This window comes from Anolis sagrei, chromosome 4 (genome assembly GCF_037176765.1).
Source record: "Anolis sagrei isolate rAnoSag1 chromosome 4, rAnoSag1.mat, whole genome shotgun sequence".
In the NCBI taxonomy this organism is placed as follows: Eukaryota; Metazoa; Chordata; class Lepidosauria; order Squamata; family Dactyloidae; genus Anolis; species Anolis sagrei.
The window spans coordinates 11,156,911-11,183,508 of record NC_090024.1 but is presented as its reverse complement, the minus strand read 5'-3'; the positions used below and the strand labels follow the sequence as shown (position 1 = coordinate 11,183,508).

At 38.9% G+C, this 26,598-nt stretch overlaps 1 protein-coding gene across 2 annotated transcripts in view; it reads right to left on the bottom strand.

The window, feature by feature from the left end:
- TRAPPC9 (trafficking protein particle complex subunit 9) overlaps positions 1-26,598 on the bottom strand; it is a 334,050-nt gene that overhangs the window by 205,855 nt on the left and 101,597 nt on the right. For both annotated transcript variants that reach the window (XM_067467261.1, XM_067467262.1), the window contains 2 exons: positions 18,102-18,244; positions 14,965-15,075 (listed from right to left, as the gene is read on the bottom strand). In XM_067467261.1, coding sequence (XP_067323362.1) covers positions 14,965-15,075; positions 18,102-18,244 — 254 coding nt within the window. The remainder of the gene's footprint in view (positions 1-14,964; positions 15,076-18,101; positions 18,245-26,598) is intronic.

The window sequence follows — 26,598 nt, the reverse complement described above, 5'->3', positions numbered from 1 at the left end:
TCTACAAAGATTCAATCATATCTTACATTTATTTCAGATTTAGTTTGCAAACCGTCCACTTACACTTATGCAAAACTATTCGCAACATCAGTGTAAGTAGACAGTTTGTAAACTAAATCTGAAATCTGAAATAAATGTAAGATATGACTGAATTCATTTACAAGCCAATTTAAGTCAATTAAAAACAGAAAGGTATAATTAACTTCCTGGTGTCCCTTGATCATCCTGGAGAACATGTCCACTTCCCTCCAGTGAGCAGCCGGGCATTATTTCCTGGAGTAGGGACTGGTTTGATCTTCTCACAGTCCAAGGCACTCTCAGATTTTTTCTCCAACACCACACTTCAAATGCATCTATCTATCTTCTTTCGCTCAGCCTTCCTTATGGCCCAGCTCTCGCATCCATAGGTTACTACGGGGAATACCACTGCTTTAACTATGAGGACCTTCATTGCTAGTGTAATGCCTTTACACTTCACTAGTTTATCAAGATTGTTCATTGCTCTCCTCCCAAGAAGTAAACATCTTCTGATTTCCTGGCTGCAGGCTGCAATTATGTAGCTTTTTTATATTAAAAGACAAACTTCTGCCTGCCATGAAACCTGGTCTCCTCCTCTACAAATGGAAGGTAAAGGATCCAGAAAGTGTGGTATCTGGTATCTTAACTCTGCTGCTTTTTAAAATGCAGGTCTTAATAAAGGATATGGAAGACGAGCCTGTGGGAAGCCTCCCCCGCCCCAATGGGCTGGATACAGGGTGCTTTCTTAACCCCGTTGCTGACATCCAAGCTCCCTTGAAGGGAAGAAAGGATAGGCTTCCAGGGGAAAGGGGAGCCTCCTAAGTTCCCCATTGCCACCAATGGGCCAAAAAGAGCTGTCTTTTCAGATGTGGGACGAAAATGTCAATTCGGCCTCGCACCCATTTTCGGGAGGCGCTGGAGAACCGATATGAGGGGCTTCCAGAATCAGGCAAATAGAAACTGATAGCAATTCACTCGAAATGCACAAGCCTAATCACTACTATGTGATCAATATTTTATTGCAAATAGTTCCTGCCTGCTGAATAAAACTACAATCTGTAATATTTTCACAACACTGGATTTACTAATTTTTAATAACCACTGTTATTGCAAATATATTTGCTTGCTTGACAAGTTGCAACCCTATAACTTAGAAGCAGAATATATTACTTCTCATGTTGCAGCAGACTATCTAAAGTCTGCTGCAAATCTAAAGGAATCCGCTGCAATCTAAAGGAAACAAAGGATCCTACTCGTTTTCTTCAAAAGCACGGGTAAGTAAATGATACCATTCATTTTCAGGTCACAAAATACAAATGACAAAAGATCCTATATGGGCATGTCAAGTCTATTTAGCTTCACAGAGTTCATTATTTTTGGGAAGGTGTAGCCACTGTAAAGTGCAAATGTCTGTCAATTTTTTCCCTAATCAGATCATCCCTCTGCCTAGCCATCAGCTAATACTTTTTCATGAGGTACTCAGACATATTGATGCCAAAAGGGTTGATCTTACTGTTGGAAAAGATAAATTAGTATCATCCTCCCACTTGCTCTGGTGGCTGACATACATTTCAATTTGGAGAAAATGAAAAAGAAAATTTCTAGTCATGCAGAAGGGAGAATAAGTCATTTGAAAAGTATACAGATGACCTGGCAAGCTGTGCCCACCAGAGCCCAGAGTTAGAATTTTCCCTCAAGGAAACAACAATCCAATGCTATCTTCTTGCTCTCTCTGATGTCCAGTGACAGATTACACAAATCTTACCAGATTTGTAGAGATAGCACAAACTTACACTGCCAAAGAAAAGAGCATTCACAATGCTATTTTAAGACAACTGCAGCAAGTCCATGCTCCTCACATTTTCAAACTGTCCGAATGCTCTTTTTAATATGAAAAGCAAAAGACGCACGGTAGCCTGTTTCCCATAAACAGGTATCTCAGTTTCATAAATCTTTAAACATCTCAGGGGAATTAAACTGAGCAAGAAAAAGCTTGATTCTTGAAGAGAAAGTAAGTACACAGCAGGTCTGTAGGATAGTTGCTCACTGCTCAATGGAGGGAAGGATATTAAAAGGAAAGATGAAATACTTTGGCTACAAAATGAGAAGACAGGAAAGCTTGGAGAAGATAATGATGCTGGGGAAAATGGAAGGAAAAGGGAAGAGGGGCAAACCAAGGACAAGAAAGGTGAATGTTATCCTTGAAGTGACTGGCTTGACCTCGAAGGAGCTGGGGGTGACCACGGTCAACAGGGAGCTTTGGCATGGCCTGGCCCAGGAGGTCACGAAGAGTTGGAAAAAACTGAATAAATAAACAACGCACAGCAGGTCATGTGAATGTTGCCCAGGATTCCTCCCCATCTAACATGATGCTACACACTTTGATAAATACGTATATAGGAATTTCACTGAAAACAATCCTTGGTATTTGGTTAACTGAAGACACTTGTCTTGGGTTCAGGAATCACTTAAAGGCATTGGGCATCTTCAAACATTATTTATCAGTGGTGCAATCACAGGGTAAGTGCAAAGACAGCCCAACAGAACTGACAAACATGGGAATGGTTGGCTTAACAAAACACAGTGCACAATTCAGGTACAGGTTGACCTCTGTTAATGAATCACCTGCCAGTGATGCTTCTTTTTACAAAAGCTTTTGGATATACATGGCGAGAAGCACACTCCCTCAGAGTTGCACATAAATGCACAAAAGAGAAACCTTCCCTGTAGGTTCTTGTAGGTTTTTTCGGGCTATAGGGCCATGTTCTAGAGGCATTTCTCCTGACGTTTCGCCTGCATCTATGGCAAGCATCCTCAGAGGTAGTGAGGTCTGTTGGAAATAGGAAAATGGGTTTATATATCTGTGGAATGACTGGGGTGGGGCAAAGAGCTCTCTGCTGAAGCTAGGTGTGAATGTTTCAGCTGACCACCTTCATTAGCATTTGAGGGCCTGCCTGAGCCTGGGAAAATGTTCTGTTGAGAGGTGTTAAGATGTGCCTGGTTGTTTCCTCTCTGCTGTTTTACTGTTGTAATTTTAGAGTTTTTTAATACTGGCAGCCAGATTTTGTTCATTTTCATGGTCTCCTCCTTTCTGTTGAAATTGTCCACATGCTTGTGGATTTCAATGGCTTCTCTGTGTAGTCTGACATGGTGGTTGTTGGAGTGGTCCAGCATTTCTGTGTTCTCAAATAATATGCTGTGTCCAGGCTGGTTCATCAGGTGCTCTGCTATGGCTGACTTGTAGGGCCAGTACAAGAGATCTGGCTGCCAGGTTTGAAGCTTATTCTACATATTGTGTAGAACATGTCTTGTCTTCCTTATCTGCTGCAATCTTATATTTTATAACTAGCAGTGAAACTGAAACAATGCTGAGGCTGGAGAATTTATTTAAAGCTGAAGATAGTGAGAGAGGATGTGGAGGGAAAAAACGTGGATTTTCAGTATCGGGTTAAAACTAAGCATTACACTAAAAGCATTATTACTCTATGCATCTGAATGAACTGGGAAAGAGGATGAGTTTATTCTACCCATATCTAGCAGAACCACCTAAAGCAGGCAAGGCAATAGGTAGCTACCTCCAGATTCCCTTATCATGAGTGCAGCAAACAGAGAGAGAAAAAATGGGAAAATAGGTAAATCTACACCATCTATCCTCAATCCACATGTCAACAAAATATAGATCAGTAAAACTGGCCACCGAAATGGAAATCATATGCGTGGAACCTGGTGAAAGGAAGAAAAATACATTTCTGAATACAGTCAAGAAGACCTTGCACGATCTGAAGAAGTTCAAAATGTTTTTGTTTTCTCATGCATATTGTTAGTTTTGAATAAACGAAACATGTTGAGCTACTCTTTTTTTGTAGTGTCACAACCTAGTCTTCTTTTTTCCATATCATTTCTGTAACTGGTACCAAACTTTCAGTTACAGAAAGAAGCCCAGGAACAACATCTACCTCGTTATCGGAGATTCCTGTCACATAGCTAAAAATATATGGCATGAGAGAAGAAATACAACCAATAAAGGTAATCAGAAATAAACTGAAAATGTAACCTATTGCTTGATGACAGCTATTGAAGCTTCAAGATCGCCTTAAGTTAGTGCAGTTCTCCCCAGTTTGCACTAAGTTGTTATCTTCAGGATATCTCCCTAGCAAGTAGGCTTCATAAAGCCTTTCTAACATGCTTAAGGAAGGTTTGCTTTACTCATACATATTCAGGGATAGTCTACTTACCATCAAACAAATTTCAAATTCATATTGTGATAGTATTTACTTTAGGACAACCAAAACCATAAAGCAATCTTAGTTCTAAATGTTGTCTCCAGGTGCTATCTGAGGAAGAGTATGCCAACTATCAATTCAAATTTCTTATGCATCTCCCACTGGCATTGAGATCGGTTAAAGTTTTCCAATTTTGATAATTTTAATTAATACATGCTCGCTTCAAAGTGTAAAAAGAGAAAAGAGCTGTATTAAGCCTTGCAGTGCTCGAAGACTGATATTGTAGACCTTCTTTCACTTTTTACGTCCTGAAGACACAGTAGAATGATAACAGTTTAGATAATTTTCCTTATTTATTCCTAAACGGCTTTTCCTCACAAACTGCCAATAGCACCTAATAACTTACATGAAACACTGTTCAACGCATACACATCATTAAAACAAAGGTTTAACTCAAATATAAAACAACATGCAGTAAATTAAATCAGCAACTAGACAAATGCCTCTCTCTGAAAGTTTGCACAAGCACGTTCATTTTCTACTGAAAGATGAGTAACAACAGAGATGGCAGCATTATCACCAGAAGGAGAGATTTCTACAGGTGGGGAACTTCAACAGAAGGTTTTGCCCTGTGCAATTTCCACACACAAGCATGTATCATGGGCACCACAAGCATAATCAGCATCCCAACAGAAACAGTTCAGGTCCAGGCTATTTGGCGGTCCACATCCCCTTGTATGAACCTGCCCGGGCAATGAGATCTTCAGGAGAGGCCCTTCTCTCGGTCCCACCTACATCTCAAGCTCATTTGATGCAAAAGAGAGAGTGGGCCATCTTGATGGCTGCCCCTCAACTCTGGAACTCCCTGCTCAGGGAAGCTAGAATGGCCCCCTCCCTGCTGTTCTTCTGGCAGCAGGCTAAAACCTTTTTATTCAGACAGACATTTAAAGATGAAGGAGTTTAAGATCAAGTTAGGGGGTGCTGTGGTTTTATATGCTTTTATGGTTTAAACTTGAATTGTTTTTAATATTAATGATGTTTAATACTGTTTTAATATTTGTATATTATATATTTTAAGTTGTTTTGTAATATTTTTAATTTTGAGCCGCTTTGAGTCTCTGTATGGAGAGAGAAAACGAGATATAAATAAACACAATAATAATAATTAATAGCCAAATCCCAAAAATAGCCAGTATTGAGAAAGACAGCCTTTCAAAAACAAGGAGGAATCAGTTAACAAAGTAGATGTGTCCCTGAGCTTTACTTTTGCCTGAATAATTCTAGGTGGAAATTGTTTCTGTCAACCTGGCTACCCCATCCTTAAACCACTAGTAAAATTTCTTTTAGATCTTAGTATTTGAAGGAAGACAGGAGAAAATCTGCTCTATTATGCAATATCTTTTCAACTATTTGACAATGGCTTCACTATCAACTTTTTTCATCTGTTCTAAAGGGTAAAGATACAATTTTTCCTAATTTTCCTTATAGAATGATTTCTTTTCTAGAACCCGCAACTGGCCACAACGTGGTTTCTGAAACTAGTACCAAAAGCACACCACACGCATCCATTTTTAGCAAGATCCAGGGGAACTGCCACAATTATATTGTTGAAATTAGTCAACCAAGAGACAAGAGTGGCTTCATATCCCTTTGCAATCCCATAAAATCTTTCTCTCTCCTCTTTTTATCTTATCTCATACATTCAATAAATATTACATTTATTTAGTAGCACAAGTTACTAATGGAAGAGCTAATATAGGAAGATTTAATCTCTGAAATATATGAGCTGTATTTGATCCCATATTAAGAAAAATACACTATAAGCAGTCCCCAGAGTTACAAACATCCAACATACAAATGACTCATAGTTAAGAACAAGGCTGAGACAACAGGAAGTGAGAGAAATCTACCCCTCAGAAGGAAAATTCACTTCTGAAAGAGTTATTATCATGGGGGGGAAGTGTTTCCACAAAGGCTTTATCACAAATCTCTGTCCTATAACAAGCAAAGTGTATTAAAATCCAATTATCAAAGGGACAGAAAGCGAGGTGAATTCTTCTGAACAGGGGCACAGACAGAAAAACAAAAATCACAGGAATGTCAACCTTTTCCTATGCTATCCACAGCATGCATGCATGTGGGCTTGTGTGTATGTGTGTGTGCGTATTTATAGTAGAGTCTCGCTTATCCAACATAAACAAGCAGGCAGAACGTTGGCTAAGCAAAAATGTTGGATAGTAAAGAAGGATTAAGGAAAAGCCTATTAAACGTCAAATTACGTTATGATTTTACAAATTAAGCACCAAAACAACATGTTTTACAACCAATCAACAGAAAAGCGATTCAGTGCATGGTAACGTTATGTAGTAATTACTGTATTTACGAATTTAGCACCAAAACATCGTAATATGTTGAAACAGCTGTGGATCCGGGCGGGAAGCAGACTGCGTTGAATAATACCGAATGTTGGATGAGCAAAGATTGGATAAGCGAGACTCTACTGCATATGTATGTACGGCAGGAGTTACACTTAAAAATGTGCATGTTGCAACTTGCATAAAAATTCAACTTAAGAACAGACCCACAGAACCTATCTTGTTCATAACTTGAGAACTGCCCATACTTCAATGAAATGTTGATTACATAGATAAAACACCTCATTACAATATTTTGTTCATGTGCAGTTCTAGAATGAATATAACTGAGATGCAGATTTTAAAATTCATTTCCCTTCTTTTTAATTAGTGTTTTTAAAATATTCTTTCTTTATATACCTGAAGGGTTTCAAAAGTAGGAGAATCAATTCAACAGTAGTAATTTTGTGAAATATATTTCTCCAAAGAATATATTTTAAAAGAGATTTCCATTATAAAGCATAATGAGAAAACCTGAACAAATATCAGCATATTAAAAGGTCTCTTTACTACCTAGATTGGAGGGGAGGGGGGAGCAATTCTATTTTTAAAAATGGAAATAGGGCATTGCTATATAAATCACACCCAGTTCTTCTGGAGTACCAGATATTACTCTAAGATAAACTCCATTTCTACCGACACAAGTCAAATAGATCAGAGAGAACAATTAGACAAAGAATTCTCTTTCTGCCTAAGGTATATTTAAATGTTCAAAATATGGGCCAACCAGGACATTTAATATTACTAGAAGAGAAAGAGAGAACCCTTCACCCATATGCCTAAAATTATGCCTAAAATTATATTCATTGTACTAAAAGCAAGTAAGCTCATATAAAGAGAATATGCTCTGAGTTTCAATGTTGAAAAAGAGTTGTTCTGCTTTAAATATTTTGCACAGCAGATTGTCAGATCTAGAAAGAATTCTAGAGAACCTCATTATTGCATTAGAATGAACTGATCAGAATGAAAACTGTAAACATCTCTTTAGTCTGATACAGCTGTTGATAAACAAAACACATTCATTACAACTATTGTTATAGTTCAATCCATGGTTGTGGCTGATACTAAAGTAAATGGGGAAGTGGATCATGAGAAGTCTGGGCCTATGAGTCTACATGGGATTTTAAGTCCTGAAAATGATCAGTTTGTGTCTTCAGCAGTTAGTGAAGGTCACATTCCAGAGAAGTGCTTTGATGGTGCAGAGGAGCCGTTCTCTAGGAAACTAGTTCAGAGGCTGAAATCCTAGGTGGAGAGAATAATGAGTTGCAAGATAATGAGCTGGTTGATAGGAGACTCCGTTTTTGTAAACTTCATGCTGCTCAACAGACTCTCTGAAGGCCACAGCACTTGTTAGAGAAGAGACCCATATCAGGAAGTCATGGGAGAAGGCTTGATTTCATGTGTATATCAGAGAGGCTAGGAGGATTTTCCAGTCAGTCTGATCAATGTTGATAACTGAGGCAACAGCTCTCGCCAAGTCCTAGTCAAGCTTTCTGGGGGAATTCTAGTTCTGTATCTTTGTTCATGTCTCTTGCTTCCAAGTTTGATTTTTGTATTGGGTTCTATGCTGCCTTGTATTTCCTGGTTTTCCTGTCTTCCTGTGCTGAATGTTCTCTTGCTTTGGGATTTTGGATTACTCTTGTACCTTGAACCTTGTGGACTATTTTATACATATAGACTCTGAAGTCTTTACTGTTTTTGCTGAAATGCTTTTTATATAATCTTCAATAAACTGCTTTGCTGATTTAACTTGTACTGGAGTATGGTGGTTAAGTACAGAGGTGTTTCCTGGCCTGGAGTGCAACAGGTATCTTATCTATTCGGAATGGTGCACACAATTGATATGAGAGCCTATTACTCCGATGCAAAATTTGGTATCCACTTGGAGCTATTCATTAGCGCCCGTAATGCAAGCATATATGACAAACTATGGCCAATGCCAGCTCACTATAGCTGAACATGGCAGATCAAATTGCTTAATGACAGGCAGGGATGCATTTTGAATTGAAGTCTCTCCAGCTCTGTTTTTAAGAACATATTTGATTAAAACCTTGGCTTGGAAACAAACTCATGAGCTGGTCTGACATTTTTTTTAATGTTTTGAGCATTAGGACTTTAGGACGCAAGGGTCTAAATCCCTGCTCAGTGATGTAAAGCTACTGGCTGACCTTGGGCAAGTCATACTCTCCCAGGAAGGCAATGGCAAACTTTTTCTAAATAAACCTTGCCTACAAAACCCCATGAAGAGGTTGCCATAAATCAGGAGCAATACAAAGGCACACAACAAAACAGGTTGTTCTGACATGTACCAGCAATTTCATCTTGTTAATAGATGTTTGCCAAACCTTAGAGCACATTACAGAAAGTATTAATCACATACAAATGACTTCAGAAAAGAAGCAATGAAAAATGTCAATGAAGCTAGAAGGATGTTAAACACTGGTCCCAGGAATGAGTTCCCAAGATTTACACAATGATCAAAAGCAAAACCTGGGAGGAGCATCTCTGAGATGATACAAGGACTGTACTGCTTCCAAAAAACACACACCCTCTAAACTACAACCCACAATCTAAATCAATTTTCCAATCAATTTTAACTTGCATCACACATAAACTACACCCACTCTGAAACTGATATTCATAGATATACTGAATGGATTACAATATAGATCATACTGACGCACAGTGCTTCCAAATATTATCTCCCCTAGCTGGCTTCAGATGAGCTAATATTTTAGTATCTATAAACAACAGAGAGATTAATGCTCCCCTTTCAGTGTGATATTTATGAGTAAACTTTGGCTTAATGTGCCACATAGCCTTTGGCTAGAAGCGTAGTGCCAACTTCTCAACAAAACAGATGAGTTTGGGGAAATTATCTGGCTATTTCCATAAGCAAGCCAAGAAATCATCCATCCACTGAGAAGTAGAGGGGGAAGAAGACTACAAAGCCAACATACCCTGAAACCAAAATATATATCTGTGTCAACAGGAACTTCAAATTCTTTTACTGTTTTTGATCGACAGCTGCAAACAGAAGAGATCATTTGGTGCACACCATGGTTAACATCCTTGCAAATTAAAATGGAAGGCTAGGGTATTGCTCAAACTGTTGAATAAGGCCCTCTGTATGACACACACAGATACTGAACCTGGGGATTTCAAATACTGTAATGTAAATTCCTGACGAGTTCTATGTGTTTTGTGGTCTAATCCTAATTAAACTGTACTCATACTTTTTGGAGTATTCTCACTGAGAGCTTTGGCCCAGAAAGCCAAACTTCATTGCTGGTTTAAGATAACCAGAACTAAATTGGCCTTGCTTTTGTCCTAATGGAATTTGAGAACACTGACTCATAAACACGGACTTCCAAAATTTGCTATGTGGTTGAAGTCTTAGCCTACTTTCTTCTAATCAAGGGCAGGTTTGTAGGACAAAATTATGAATTTAAATGTGACCTGTGGAAAAATTGAGGGTCATTCCACAAAAACGGGAAAGCAACAATGCTAATTCAGGTCAGTAGCCTCTGACCATCACTCCCATTTCCACACCCCGGCATTTTAAAAGGCCAGAGGTGATGCTGGGGCAAAGAGTACACAGGGGTGGTTCTTCCAGTATGGACTAAACTCTTGCTTTTTGCCACTATGCTCAGCGAAGGGGACCGTTCCTTTTTTTATATATAAGATTCAGTACTCACACTAATTTATTGATAAGTTGACTCAAGTTTTTCGAGTTGGTCTTTTGATTAAAATTTCTAGACTTATGTATGGATAGAGGCTAATGCACTCCATTACTACAAAATTACATTCAGTGCTAGGAATGCCTCCTTCTATTATTCCAACGCTGTAAGTATCTGTCATACCTGAACTAATGTGAAAGAAGAGACTGCTATCTGCAAGCCTGCTTGCCCAGGAAGGTTCATGAACAGACACCAATGTCAAACAAGGGACATTGGGAAACAGGGAAGAATACCAGGGAATAAGGCAATTGCCAATTCCTTACTTTATCTTCAAGACAAAAGTGATTGCATGCTTTTAGAGTTTGGATAGTTTTGCAGTGGTCTGTCATTATTACACAATAGTTTTTGAGGTTGGGTTATTGTAGGTTTTTTCAGGTTATATGGCCATGTTCTAGAGACATTCTCTCCTGACGTTTCGCCTGCATCGACGGCAAGCATCCTCAGAGGTGGTGAGGTCTGTTGGAACTAGGAAATGGGTTTATATATCTGTGGAATGACAGATATATAAACAGATATATAGGGTGGGACAAAGGACTCTTGTCCATTGGAGCTAGGTGTGAATGTTTCAACTGACCACCTTGATTAGCATACAATGGCCTGGCAGTGCCTGGGGCAATCTTTTGTTGAGAAGTGATTAGAGGTCCTTGATTGTTTCCTCTCTGTTGTTTTGCTGTTGTGATTTTAAAGTTTTTTAATATTGGTAGCCAGATTTTGTTCATTTTCATGGTTTCCTCCTTTCTGATGAAATTGTCCACATGCTTGTGGATTTCAATGGCTTCTCTGACATGGTGGTTGTTGGAGTGGTCCAACATTTCTGTGTTCTCAAATAATATGCTGTGTCCATGTTGGTTCCTCAGGTGCTCTGCTATGGCTGACTTCTCTGGTTGAAGTAGTCTGCAGTGCCTTTCATGTTCCTTGATCGTGTTTGGGCAATGCTGCGTTTGGTGGTCCCTATGTAGACTTGTCCACAGCTGCATGGGATACGGGAGACTCCTGCAGAAGTGAGGGGATCCCTCTTGTTTCTGAGGTTACTTAAGGAAAATTGAACAGAACAGTAGTATTCTAAATTACAAAACAGGGACAGAACTACTTCCATCAGATGTTTGAAGTAGATCTTTCAAGGTTCCTCCCATCATTGTGCATGCTTGGCTAGGCCTGTGACAGTATTCCTGCTTTAGCATACTTGAAGATGGCAATCGTCCACCTCAAATATAGAAATGTGTAAAAATTCCACCACTGACATTGAATAGTTACACAATGCTTTCAATGAGTATCTCCAAGAGCTGTCAGTCTTGAACAGTGGTTCTTAATCTGTGGGCCACAGATCACCAGTGGGCAGTGAGGACAAAAATCTGGCCTGCAAGCCTCCTTCCTCTTTATTTATTTTATTTATTTTGTTTCTGCTCCGTTCGCATCACTTGCCACTCCTTTCCTGTCAATGAGCATGGTATAAGTTCTGTATCAGAAACTAGAGCTGATGCGATGCAATCCAATGCAATGCAGTTTCTATCCAATGCAATTTTCTGAATCAGTACTCCAAATAACCAAACCGAATCTAAAGTTGACAAAAAAATTATTTGTAACCCTTTTGGTACTAATGTTGGAGAGTGGTCCCTGGTCCAAGTGGTCTCTGTTAAAAAAAAAAAAAGGTTGGGAAGCACCGCTTCAGAGAAATGAAGATAATTGCCACAAAATGCAATAAGCGGTCTGCTCAGCTATACTACTCCCCTTCCCCGCCTGCTCTTATTCCACTTGGAAATGTATCTCCTAGCTGCTTCAGGATGGCTGATGTTACACCTTACAAGATATCAAGGGCAATCAAGGCATAGAACTAAAAGTTATCTTATTCACGTAGCAAGTATGTCTTCTCCAACTATTTCTTGATATCTACTTACCACACATCAATTAAAAATTCTTTCACAACTCCATAAAAGACAAATTATATGGGTGATCCACTCAGATAATCACTTTGATAAGTCTTTGCGCTAATGAAATAGTTCAGGACTATGTGGTGGCAGACATTCTGTGAGTAGAATTTAAATGTTTAGGTAAAATAAGATGTAGTATTTTTACTGTTAATGGCTTGATTTTAATGTCATGGTCATCAAGTACCCAGCATGATAAATTACCCAAAAAATGTACCCAGATGTATCACTGCTCACAGTCATGCATTATTTTATGGATTGTTCTGCTCACCCACAATAAATCCTTTCATTTTGTCATTTAAAACACACCTGTCAATACAAAATCAAGGTAATGCCTGAAATTCTGCATAATATGTCAGGAATACAATAAAGTGAGAAGGAGTTTATGAAAGCTTGCACCATAATGCATTAATTAAGTCTTTAAGGTGCCATTTGGTAGTTTTGCTTCAACAGATTGTAACACAACTTTACCTCTGGAAAATGATTTTTAATGTACAAAGAACAGCAGATGTACTGAACAGCAGATTGCAGAGAGATTACAAAGATGAATTACTCCTCCCACACACACATTTATTTATTTCTGTATTTAATATAGACACCCCACTTTAAATCCAGAGCTCTCAAAAGTAACTTAAAAACAAAACAAAACAAAACAGCTTCCAAAACACTGTTCTGGGGGAGGCTCTTTCTTTTTATGTCCTCTTTGTCGTTGTTTCCTAAATTAAGGGTAAGGAAATACTTTTTTAAAAAATTCTAACAGGTTTTAGATTTGAAGATATTTAAATAAATGTCTTTTAGGATGACCCTATATTGTTTTAAACTGTTCTGCTCTGTAGCTGTTTCTTTTTCTTTTTAAGGGAATGCTTTGAACTGTTTTAATTTTGTTAATAGTTTAATTGCAATTTAATGTGGACTATATAATGGTGGTGGCCCCTGGGCTGTGGAACTCCCTCCCTAGCGATATTAGATTGGCCCCCTCCCTCCTGGTGTTCGGAAAACAACTCAAAACCTAGTTATGCAAGCAGACATTTGGCAATACTACTGAAGCGGCTAAATGACAACCATGGGACTGATGCAATGTCTAATATGTTTTATGTCTGTGTTTTATGTTTTGTATAGATTTTAATGGTTTTAATTCATAGCTGTATGTTATTAATTTAGATATATTGTGTATTGTTTTTATATGTATGTTTTAGCATTGAATTTTTGCCATTTATTATGTTGTACACGGGGAGTGATGGGACTGAGAGTGATAACGGAGAGGAGGATGGGCTAGACTGGACCCGTGTGCAGGAAATCAGGGACATATGTACTCAACCCACATCAAGTAATGAGTTTGAGGGGTTCTCGGGAGGCTGGCAACCTGGTAATACATGGGGTGATCTAAGTCTTGATAGACGCTGGAAGAGTTGGAGGGATGGGCGTTGGCAAGCAGCTGTGGAAGCTAAAGCACCTGAGAGTGATGAAGACAGGATGGAGACCAGTTCTTCATCTGATGATGAGTGATAGGATAAAAGAAGGTATGAAACATTGGGGACTTTGCAGTAGGCAAAGTGTTGTATTGGGCTTGGGACTTTGTTGCTGCCATTATTCTCGCCTTGAGTCCTGGGACTGCAGATCGCTGTGTTTCCATGCTTCTACTGACTGGAATCCTGTAAGTACTGACTTCTACTTCCTTGCTGACTTCGGATTGTTTTTGGGCGACAACATCGCGTTTTGGACTTAACTTCTGCTTTTGGACGTGCCTCAACTTTGGACTGTTTCCTGACTACGTTTTTGCTTGCTCCCACCTTGCTACCTTGTATTTTGAGAACTCTGTGATTTTGAAGCAGTTTGCTTGAACTTTTTGTTATACCGGATTATATCTCTGTATAATCCGGATTATTCTCCAAATTGCGTTTTTGCTTTGCAGTTGCTACAGACTTTGTTTTATTGCTAGACTCACTGAATTCAAGTGTTTCTAAGCTATTTTTGTTTGTTAATAAACCTTATTTGGACCTGTTACTTGTGTTTGGCTCCTTTAAGGCTTCTGGTTCACGACGCATACATACATACAGTCAATTAAAATGCACAGGGATCTTGTAGCACCTTAGAGATTTTTTTCCCAGTATCAGGAGTGACTTGAGAAACTGCAAGTCACTTCTGATGTGAGAGAATTGCAATGTGAGAGGTGAAATTTTCTGAACAGGAGCAGAGACAGTAAAACAAACACCACAGGACTGTCAACCCTTCCCTATGCTATCCAAAGTTAATATATAAAGATATTTGCGTGGAGTTCCACTTAAAAAATACCTGTTCTGACTTATATACACATTCAACTTAAGAATAAACCTACATAACCTACACTGTTCGTTACTTGAGGATTGCCGGTATTTCAAATTACCTGTTTCTTTTTTTTATTTTGGGACATAAGCATCACATACAAAGAACTGTGAAAGAACTTATGCTAGGATTGGGGTATAAATATTACAGATGATGGGAAATAAATATAATCAATAAAGAAGTTTGAAAAAATGAACAAATAGTCTTCTACTCCTTTAAATACAACTATGTATTATCAGGCACAAATTTTAGCAGAATGCCGCCAGATGCAAACAGTAAGGACAAATGAAAAAGAAGAAAGAGCTTTTATTTTAAAGCTTACCGCTGGCATTCTCCAGCATGCAAAACCAGATCTTCATTGTTCCGTGCACTTATTGTGAGCTCATGTTCTGTAGAGTTGAAGACATCAAGGAGGAGGTAGCACTGGCGGGTACTATTTGAAGAGATTAAAAGAAATAACATTGAGGTGCTAATAATTCATCTCAAAATTACAATACGGATAATGATTACAACATTTTTGGAGCGTTTCCAAGGGTACACTTCAATATAGATGTCAACAAGACACATGGAAGTACTGGACAAGTGATGAGAATAAATAAAGCAAAACTCCATCCTCCTCATCATTTGATTTTCCAGGAACGTCCTTTTGACAAACAGAAATTTTGTATTTCTAAATTTTGTAAATGTCATATTCTGAGTAATTGAAAACTTTTCCATTATCTGGGGCCTAGACAGAGAAAGATAGTTAATTTTATGGGATGGGGGGGAGCTGAAGGAGGAAAAGCATTTTCCCCATTTTTGCTGGTTATTCCGCCTTCCCCCTTTGCCATATCAGAAATTATGGTTGTTTTGATGAGGACATGGGTGGGGAGAATAACAGGAGGAAATGGTTTTACTCCTTCAACCCCCTTCCCCACCATAAGACCGACTGTCCTCTGTTTAGTGCCCCTTGTGTCCTCCACCCAGATAATGTAGTTCAGCGTGATGGTAACATTGCTACTACTGGTAGGAGGTAGAAGAGGGCTGCGCAGGTGTTGGAAGAGGAGCAGCGAAAGCGGATTAGAGAGATAATCATGGCCCCGAGTGATTCTGAAACCTTTGAGGGTTTCTCTGACTGTGAAATGGGGGATGGGGAGGAAAGCAGGGGAATCAAGTGGGCTACTCGCGAACAAGAGTCTGACGAGGAAACTCAAAGGAAGCGTATCCGTGATATACTTAACGCTCCTACAGAGGACGAAGACTTCATTGGCTTTGAAGGGAGTGATGGGACTAGGAGTGACATGGGAGAGGAGGATGGGCTTGATTGGACCCGTGTACAGGAGATTAGGGATATCTGTACCCAACCCATCTCTAGCGATGATTTTGAGGGGTTCACAGAAGATTGGCAACCGGGGAGCACTTGGCAAGATCTAAGTCTTGACAGACGCTGGCAGAGGTGGAGAGATGGGCATCTGGGTTCAGCTGCAGGGAATGGGGCATCTGAGAGCGATGATGAAAGGGTGGGGAGCACCTCATCTTCTGATGAGGAACTTTGGGATAAAAGTGGGTTTTTTGTTTCAATGGGTCTTTGCAGAAGGCAAGGTGTCTTTTTGTGTGTGATTCTTTGTTCCTGCCAATTCTTGAGTTTGGGTCCTTGGACTACAGATCTCCGTGTTCCTGCGTTTACTTCTTGAAACTCTGTAAGTGACGACTTCTACTCTGCTGTGTTTGACTCCAGATTGTGCTTGACGACGGCTATGTGTTTTGGACTATCTCAACTTGCTTGAACTGTGTTTGGACTACTGAACTGCCTTTGGACACTGTTTTTGCTCATTAGCAACTTGTTTTTGTATGCTTTTTGGACACTGAATTTCAAGCGGTTTGCTACATGTTTTTGTTACACCGGATTATATACCAGAATAATCTGGATTATATTTAAGTTGCGTTTTTCACCTTGCTTTTGCTACAGACTCTTAGTTCTTACTTGGGACACTGAAGTAAGTGTCTCCAAGCCTTTTTGTAAACAATAAACTTGTGTTTGGACCTTTTACAACGTGTTTGGTTTCTTTAAGGCTTCTGGGTCTTGACACAGTAAGTAACAAAATATATTTCTAAGCACATGAATGTATAAAACATTTATCATGGGACTAAAAATAGAAAAACCTACATTCAATATAAAGTAGAGAGGATGACAGGAAAGAGGCAAATGTTGTTGCTTTATTCATCAGTAACACTAAAATAGAAACTCATAAAATTTCATTGAACCAAATCACAAGCTACTTCAAGTTTGAAGAGAACAGTTTGTTTGTTTTTTACTTTGAGCATTTGGCAAACCTGCTGGATTCTACCAATTTTTGTATCAGGAATCTTTACTACTTTATAGAAGGTCATCTAAATACACAAAGCATAACATAAAAAGAAGCCAAGAGTTGTGTCTCTTCTGCAATAAGTGTCAGTCCAAAGTCACTGGGTGAGGTGCGATGAAGCCATGCAACATTTATGAGTATTCTGAGTGCAGAAGGAAATGCTTCTATGACAGAATACTAAAGTCTGAGTTTTCTGATAAAAAAATGTGTTAAGAAAAAAGATCACTCGAGAACTGGGCAGAGAAACAGGGGAAATGGGCATGAAGAAAGACTGGACTAGTAGAAGAATAGGCCAGTCTGGCTCAGGTCTAGAGGAAGAAGAGAGCAAAGGGACAGATCACTTTATCCCACTAAATCACATATTAATTGTATGATGCAGCAGCTAGAAGTGTTGCCGCTATTATTATTATTATTATTATTATTATTATTATTATTACCCTACTTTTCCTCACTAAATAGAGACTTGAGGTAGTTTATGGTAAAACCAATCCAATACGATGCAAAATCTGAAAGTATACAGACACTAAAATAGAATTAAATATTAAAATAAATACTTCAATCTGGCCACAGCTTTTTGCAATGGGAAAATCCTAACACTAGTAGTTGGGCTGAAAGGAAAATAATTCGGTGTCTTATAGAACCGTCACTTCCGAAATCTGGCTGGTTTACTCCCTCAATTCACAACAAGCTTTAGCATTTTTAAAAATCAGATTTATTAGTAAGTAATTTTGAAAGCTGGTATAAAGAATTGGCTGCAAATCTTGGACATATTTAAAGTTAATAGAAAAAGTGATGCACAATATATACAAACATATACTTTCAATCAAAATTAATTCCATCACTTTAAAAGGACCAAAATTCATAAATTTCAGCATGTAAGTTTTCCAATAAGCAGACCATTGATGAATAACTAATAAACAAGTTGTGCTTTATATAAGAGTGGAGTCAAATAAATTCCAACTTTCCCTCAGAGATCAGCAACATTTACCAATTATTACTAATTGGGGAATGAGACTGTTGCTTCTGAATTACTTTCAGCAATGCTTATTATTGTAGTATATTTGGGAGCAATAGTTCTCGCAATAAAAATACCACTGAAGAAGAAGAAACACACCTTGTTGCAGGGAGGGTACTAACACGAGTGAAGAAGACAGATGGTTCCACCTCCACATGGAGCCCCAGAGACAAGTTTCTGTAATATCCATCAATATGTCCTGGACCTCCTGAGTATTTGAAATTCAAGATGGCTTCCAATGTCTAAAAGAAGTTACAACAAAAACAATTAAATCTGCTGTACCAGCTACACTTTCAAATGCAGTTCATTGTCAAATCAGGCAGCAAATGTAAACCTTGTGCAGTCCCAGGCAAACAGGCAAAGATGATGTTTCTCAGTCACTCACAGGTGGAAAAATACACATCTCTCTTGCTGGATTCAGCATATTGAGTAACAAGTTATAAATCTGGTGTTTACATTTTCAAGTTTTCTTTTCTTTTTCTTCTTCCGCTTTAAACATGATTTTTTAAAATGATAATGTACACTTTTAATCATTTCCAGATAAAACTCAGCTTTTCCAGAAAAATGAGTTGATTAATAATTTAAAGAACGTCATATTTAATTTACAAACTGTACTTAAACTACAGTCAGTCCTTCACTTTTGCATATCTGATTATTTGTGGATTTGAGTAAAATGTTTTCTCTAGGCATCTCTAGTTCTTCAGTGAAACCATATAGTCAGTGTCTGCAAGAAGTTGACCACAGAATTCTGCTGGAGGACATAAAGGTTCCTGAAAACATATTTTCTCAAAAAGTAGTGCTTTTATAACTGTATTTTTCCCACTTGCATCTGGGATCTGTGACCCTCACCTAGTAAATATAGAAGCAAACTTTAAAAGTTTGTTGAAAATGTCATCAAAAAGAAGGAACTGTTTACTATATGTGTGGTGGACATGTCCTAAAGCAAAAAAAAAATCTGGATTATCATTAATAAGAACATTGAAGACATTTTAAAAATTAAAGTACCACTAGAGCCAAAGGCCTTTCTGTTGGGACTTGCAAATCCAACACTACCAAAAAAAATTCCTGGTGCCCTTTTTATACATTGTAACCCATTTCTGAATTACCAATAACATGGTTGCATTTCACAGTACTAATGTTTAGTTGTTCATTTATTTAATATTGCAATTTTTTTAGTACAGAACCCAAGACACATCCTAGATGTGTTTAAAGAACATATGATTTTTTGAGAGCTTGGCTCTCAACGAAAGTGTTTCACCCTAGCACTGGGGCACCCTTTCACCCAGCACCACACCAGAGTCCAGTGTTTCAACAAAATAATATTTATTAAAGAAAGTATATAGATAGGGGAAAAGGGCAAATCCAAAAAGCACAGTGAGGATATAAAATGCACTGTACAAAAAAAGCCAGAGTTCAGTAGCAGTAATCCAAAAATCCAGGTTAAAACATCAAAACCAAGAAATATAAAATCACAGTATTTATCCAAAAGTAATTCTCCAAAAGTACATAGGCACAAACAGGAACATGGAACAGGAATCTTGACAATACAGGAACCATGAACTTGAAATCATGAGGGGGACACCACTCCCGATTACCAACATTGTCTCCCATGAAACCTAACCACTTAATCTAAGCCTGCCAAGGCACCCGTGACATTGTGCCTAACACAGCTGTCCTTCAAAATCTTCTCTCAAATCCTCTGAGAATACCTAATTCTCCTGCTTTTCACGCCTTGAGTTCTCAGATCTAATCTACACTCTCTTGAGAACTCCTCAGCTTCCCAAGGCCTCTTCTCAAGGGAACTGGTATTTTCACTTTCCCCTGTTGCTAGAGGACAAGCTGAAGAATTCAAAACATCAGTCTTGTCTGTCTGCAATTCCTCCCGAGCACTCACAGGCTATCACTTTGAAACCAATCATCCCTCTCATCCTCTGAACATTCAGAACAATCCTCTGATGTTTGATGGACTACAACAGAGATATATTAATGGCTTGCAAATTAATCCACAAGAAAACCTGCACTTACACCAAGAAATTTCACTAACTTGGAATATCTGGATGCAAGTATTACAACTGAATGAAAACGATTTGTCAGATATCACACAAAAAGAACATTCATTGTTGCTTACTCATTTGTAACACAATTAATCTGACATAACTGCATTTCTAAATGATGCTGAAGCGGAGGAAAATCCCTCTGGAACTTTATATAGAAGTTTTGCACTATGTATCAAGAGTGCAAACTTGTTATACCTGTTCTGTAAACAATCCATCAAAAATTACTTGCTTTCTAATTATGAATCTCATCACTCTAAAAGAGACAGGGGAACACAACTTAGTTTAGTCACATAAATGTCTTGGTCCATTGTTTCAAAGATAAAAGAGGAAGAGAAACATAGCAAAAAACTAAAGTGGTTCTAAATATGTTTCTGCTTCCTTTCAAGAGAGGGGCAAACCAAGCACAGTAATAGCTTCAGCTGGGGAATTCTGGGAGTAGTATCCTAAAAATAACTTACCTAAGTTTAAATAAGTTGTTGCTTTTAAGACTCGAGAAACAAAACATATTGTTGCTCTGTACTCATTTAGGCTGTTTATTTACACAATCAATTCAGATCCTGCTCCATTGGGGAGGATTATTTCAAAACATAGACCTCTTGGTCTGGGCAAGAAGTTCCCAAACTTTAGTCTCCTCAATGTTTTGGAATTCAGCTACTAGAATTTCTATCTGCTGGTCAAATCGATTGGTCTTCTGGGGCCTGAAAACATAGGATCAGGGTTTGGGAAACACTGGTGTAGACACATAATTTCTAGTGTTAAATTCTCTTAGGGAAGGAATGAGACCACATTCCTTCTTCTCACTTTGGTCTAATTTGTTCTTTTGCTAAGTTTCTTAAGAGTTCACTTATCTCTGTTAAACTGTCTTCTAAGATACCGATAATAAAACTATCCAAGATGCTTTCTTAGTCACAGTGTTGCCTTCAGCTAACCATCTAGAGATAGAATCTTCTGAAGAAATCTTTGTGTTCCTTTTGATCACTCACCGTTGGCTATACTGGTTGCATCTAATGGGAATAGTAATCTAAAACCTATGGAGTGCCTTGGAATGAGTAAGGCTGCCCTACAAACCAATGAATCACTAGGCACGGCTCCTGTGCCATATTTCTAATGCAGAGGTACAGCTAGCTTAAAGCATAAGCACTTTGTACTTCCAATTTACTGTCATGGTAGACAAGAATAGTGCGTACTGGAAAACACAAAACAAGGACGCTAAACTAATTTTCAGAAATTGAATTACTTCAGTTTTTCCCAACAATTCATAGAAGCAAGGTGTCATAAAATGGACATAAGAACACAATAAACACAAAATGCTTAGCAGCTTTCTAGGACAAGATGTGAAAGGAAGAAATACTGCAATTTATACATCATTTCCTGTTCTCAAGGTACCTCAAGCTGTTTCAGAAAGCCTACCTCTCTACGCTTACCTGCAGTGCAATGTCTATTAACCTTAATGCGGCTTTCACCGCTAGAAACCCATTCAGGGTATTGAAAGTAGGTCTAAAGTATAATAAGTCAATAGAAACATTCTTGTTTCAAGGAATGTCAATTTAGGTTAACAATATTGAGAATGTCTCTAGGCAACACAACTAATGTTACAACCCTAATTTGTAGATCAAGAATCTGAAATATTTAGGCATGGATTATATTTGCTAATAACAACTATGATGTAATTTGACTGATCAAGTCCCTTTGGAATCTAACAATTACTAGTTTCTGGGACATCTTTTGCCTTCTAAAATATCAGGAAGCAAATATTAGGTACTTTCCCCCTTCTTCTTCCTTCCCTTCCCTTCCTTTGTAGTTATGATTCAAATATCAAATCTCTCTCTCTCTCTTTCCAGATAGCTGGATTTCAAGTTGTATCTATTATTTTAAAATACATTAGAATATGGTTCTATATTGTATGTATTTCTGGTGTTCTTACTACTTATTTAACTGACATAATCATGATAATCACCAATGAAATAAAAGGAAAACATGTTGAAAAAAAGTAATTTGAGCTGATCATTTCTATTATTTTGTTAAAAAAAAGAGCAGCTTTTCCATAAGTACTAGGCGTGTGCAATTCAACTGGAAGGCGATCTGATTTTGGTATCCGGATTTCATTGGGTACCCAGATTCGTTTTCGGGAGCCCCTCGAAAATCAGCTAATGGAAAAATCTGTTTTTGGCTAGGCAGCCGAAAGATCTAGGAATATCTGGCTCATTGGCAGGAACCAATTGGACTAGTTTGTTTGCCAGAAGGTCAGGGGGAACCTTGTCGAAGGCCTTACTGAAATCCAGATACGCTACATCCACAGCATTCCACGCATCTACCCAGCTTGTAACGCTATCGAAAAAAGAGATCAGATTAGTCTGGCATGATTTGTTTTTGATAAATCCATGTTGACTATTAGTGATGACCACATTTGTTTCTAAGTGCTTGCAGACCACTTCCTTAACAATCTTTTCCAGAATCTTGCCTGGTATCGATGTGAGGCTGACCGGGCGGTAATTGTTTGGGTCATCCTTTTTTCCCTCCTTGAAGACTGGGACCACATTGGCCCTCCTCCAATCTGCTGGAACTTCTCCCGTTCTCCAATAACTCTCAAAGATGATTGCCAATGGTTCTGAGATTACTTCCACGAGTTCCTTCAATACTCTTGGGTGTAGTTGATCTGGCCCTGGGGACTTGAACTCATTTAGAGCGGCCAGGTATTCCTGGACGACTTGTTTCCCAGATGCTCTTTTATTGTGTCAGTTATTGTACATCGGTTCTACACATTTTATAAAATGTTAGGTAGATTATTTATTTATCATGTCAGGGGCAACCAGGCCATTGTATTACATTTCTAACAGAACAAAACAAACAAACAGACAGACAAAACACACACATTTTGCAAACTTGGTAGTTGATTAAATGTCCTTTGACCAGTATCTGGCCACTTGGAGTGCCTCTGGTGTTGCCGCAAGAAGGTCCTCCATCGTGCACGTGGCAGGGCTCAGGTTGCATTGCATTAGGTGGTCTGTAGTTTGCTCTTCTACACACTCGCATGTCGTGGATTCCACTTTCCAGCCCCATTTCTTAAGGTTGGCTCTGCATCTCGTGGTGCCAGAGCGCAGTCAGTTCAGCGCCTTCCAAGTCGCCCAGTCTTCTGTGTGCCCAGGGGGGAGTCTCTCATTTGGTATCAGCCATTGGTTGAGGTTCTGGGTTTGAGGTTACATAGATGATACACTTTCATTCATGTTTATTCCTGTGAAAACATGTTCCTAGCATTTAACGTTATCTGAGCAGCGCTGCGATTTCTGGTAGAAAAGCACCTTCAGACATAAGAAGGTTGAAGCCAGGTTCTTACCTGAAAAGATATAGAATAGCAGCAGTTTCACGGCATCCCTATTGTGAAGTTGTTCCTTTGTAAATTCTCTGAATTTCCCCCTTGCTGCCTTGTTTTCTTGCTATTTTCCCTTTACCACCTACTTAACATAACATTATGAAAAGATAAATCTTTCATTCATAGTATCACCATCATCTAATGGGAGATGGTTTGCATTCTTTCTGCATTACTTATATCAAGTTGGTATGCATCTATGCTGCTCTGTCAGATTTCTCAAATTATTTTCTTTGAAAACATTGTATTGGAGGAATGCTTTTGTATTATACTGTTTTTGCAAAAACAGACATACACAGAATATGGTAATGGCTGCAGAATTCATTTGATGTTTTTTGTTTTAGCTTTTTAAAACAACATGCTGTGGAGATGTGCACATACATGTGCCTACAATCCTGATTAAAATCTCTGAAGCCAGGGCACAAACTACAAAAGGTCTCCAATCAGCACCAACAGGGTATAGTTATTTTACATGACTCTTAACAACAACAATAATGTATTGTCGAAGGTTTCATGACCGGAATCACTGGGTTGTTGTAGGCTTTTCGGGCTATATGGCCATGTTCTAGAGGCATTCTCTCCTGACGTTTCGCCTGCATCTATGGAAGCCATCCTCAGAGGTTTTGATCCAAGTCACTATTTTTGCTCACCAGAAAACTGACTTTTTTGCGACCTTCCATATATATTAGAAATGATTAAAATAAATTCAAAGTTAAAAACATGGCACCCAGAGTCCAAGGTCTAAGGCCATTCCAAGGTCAAATTGCACATAATTCTATATTTGGAATACTGCATTGCCCTAATTTTCAAAAGTCTGATCCCAGAGCCAGGCTTTGAATCACTTCCTGAAGGCTAGTAGGGAAGGGGCTGATCTGATGTCGCTAGGGAGGGAGTTCCACAACCAAGGGCCACCACTGAGAAGGCACTGTCTCTTGTTCCCACCAGCCATAATTGTGAGGTAGGTGGGACTGAGAGCAGGGCCTCCCGAAATGTTCTTAGTTTCCAAGCTGGTTCATAGAGGAAGATACATTGGGACAGGTAGCCTGGGCCGGAACCATTTAGGGCTTTATAGGCTAAAGCCGGCACTTTCAATTGTGCTCGGGAGAAGACCGGCAGCCATTGAAGCAGATGCAACAGGGGAGTTGTTGCTACGCTGAGCAACCTAGCTGCTGCTCGGTGGACCAGTTGGGGCTTCCAAACAGTCTTCAAAGGCAACCCCACATAGAGTGCATTGCGGTAATCTATACAGGATGAAACCAGAGCATGGACTACTGCGGCCAAGTCAGACTTCCCAAGTTACGGACCCAGCTGGCACACAAGTTTTAATCGTGCAAAAGCTCCCTTGGCCACTGCCGAAACCTGAAGTTCTAGGCTCAGCACTAAGTCCAGGATCACTCTCAAGTTGTGTACCTGCGCCTTCAGGGGAAGATACTCTGCAAAACACACACACACCCTAAGGAAAATAAAAGCTGGAAACACTAGAAATCTGAGCAAAGAGGCTGTGTTGGATGACAGGATTCTGTGTAAGCTAATTCAGAATGAGGATTTATCTCTGAAAATGTTCTTGATCTCTTAGAGAAACTTCACAGAAAAATGCTACCAGCTTTGCTGAAGATCGAGGTAGTAAATTAACTGCCTTCCATCACAAAACTTGCCTGCACTTTTCAAAAGGTATGCTAGATTTCCTCTAAAAATCCCTTCCATGTACTGCAATCCCTATAAAAATACTTGAAACAAATGATGCAAATTGCCAAAATGCCCTTTGCTCAGCAATGCGACCATCTGTCCTCCAGTCCAATAAATCTGAAATCCTGAGGCAGCGATAACAATGTGTAAAACCAAGAAATGAAATCCCAAGTGTCTGCCTCTCCTTTAAATGCTTTAAATAACTCTTACAAATTGTCTATTTAAAGCTAGTTGGCATTCAGTGCTGTTTGCTGCCACTGAGGGCTAAGAGAGGTTCTTACCGTAACAGCATGCTGACCTAACATTTTGGGACACAATTGCCCAAAATAGATCTCTGAAGCATTGAAGCTTTCTCTCAGACACACTGGTTTGCAGCAGCAACACGTGCGCCACGCCACATGTTTGTCTAGTTCATTTGCTATATTTAGATCTTGCCAAGCCACTGGGCAATGAAATTGCATCATATTTTCATGTTATAATACAATGGAAGCAACAGATGAGAAAAATATATACCTAGATTCTGAACGATATACATCTGAGGAATTAAACAATGCATTATAGTCTCTTCTTCTTCTGAATGCTAAGCACGAAGATCCATCTTGAAACACCTATTGTAGCTCAATAAATCAACCTCTCCAAACACAGAAGGAATAATTTATTTATTTTTTCTGTCTAAAAATAGCCTTGCTTGTCAAGATTGGAAGTGTGAGCAGAATAACACTCCATTACAAAGTAGAGCTGGCAAGCTGTAGTACTTGTACATTAACTAATGGAATAAAACTACGCTGCTACACTTACGTTTTATATCCATCTGCCAACATAGGCTGGCAGATGTACATAACACACCAAAGAAGCTCTTGTGCGCATATAAGAGAAGCTAAAAGACAAATTCTGATATTGTTATCTTCTGTAATTCTGTTTTCTCTTCAGATTTAACAGGAGAAAAAAAAGGTTTATCCCCACTGCCTCAATCAGAATGAAGGTTCCTATATTATACAGTGTGCTGAAACAACATATAATAAATTATATGGTTCTACCAAATGATATTCAATTCAGAAGCAGAATGACATACCCAAGTTCACAAGACTCAAAATAAATCCTTAAGGAAACTTCAATAAAATCAAAATGAACGAACGAAGAGCTGCAAGACCAAGAACAAGCCATGAGAGTAAAGATGAAGATCCACCCAGAGGAAAAGTGCCATACATCAAGGGAACCACTGACCGCATAGGGAAGCTGATGAGGAAACACAACATACAAACAATCTACAGACCCACCAAGAAAATCCAACAAATGCTATGTTCTAGAAAGGACAAGAGGGATCCTCTCACCTCTGCAGGAGTCTACCGTGTACCATGCAGCTGTGGACAAGTCTACATAGGGACCACCAAATGCAGCATTGCCCAAACACGAATCAAGGAACATGAAAGGCACTGCAGACTACTTCAACCAGAGAAATCAGCCATAGCAGAGCACCTGATGAACC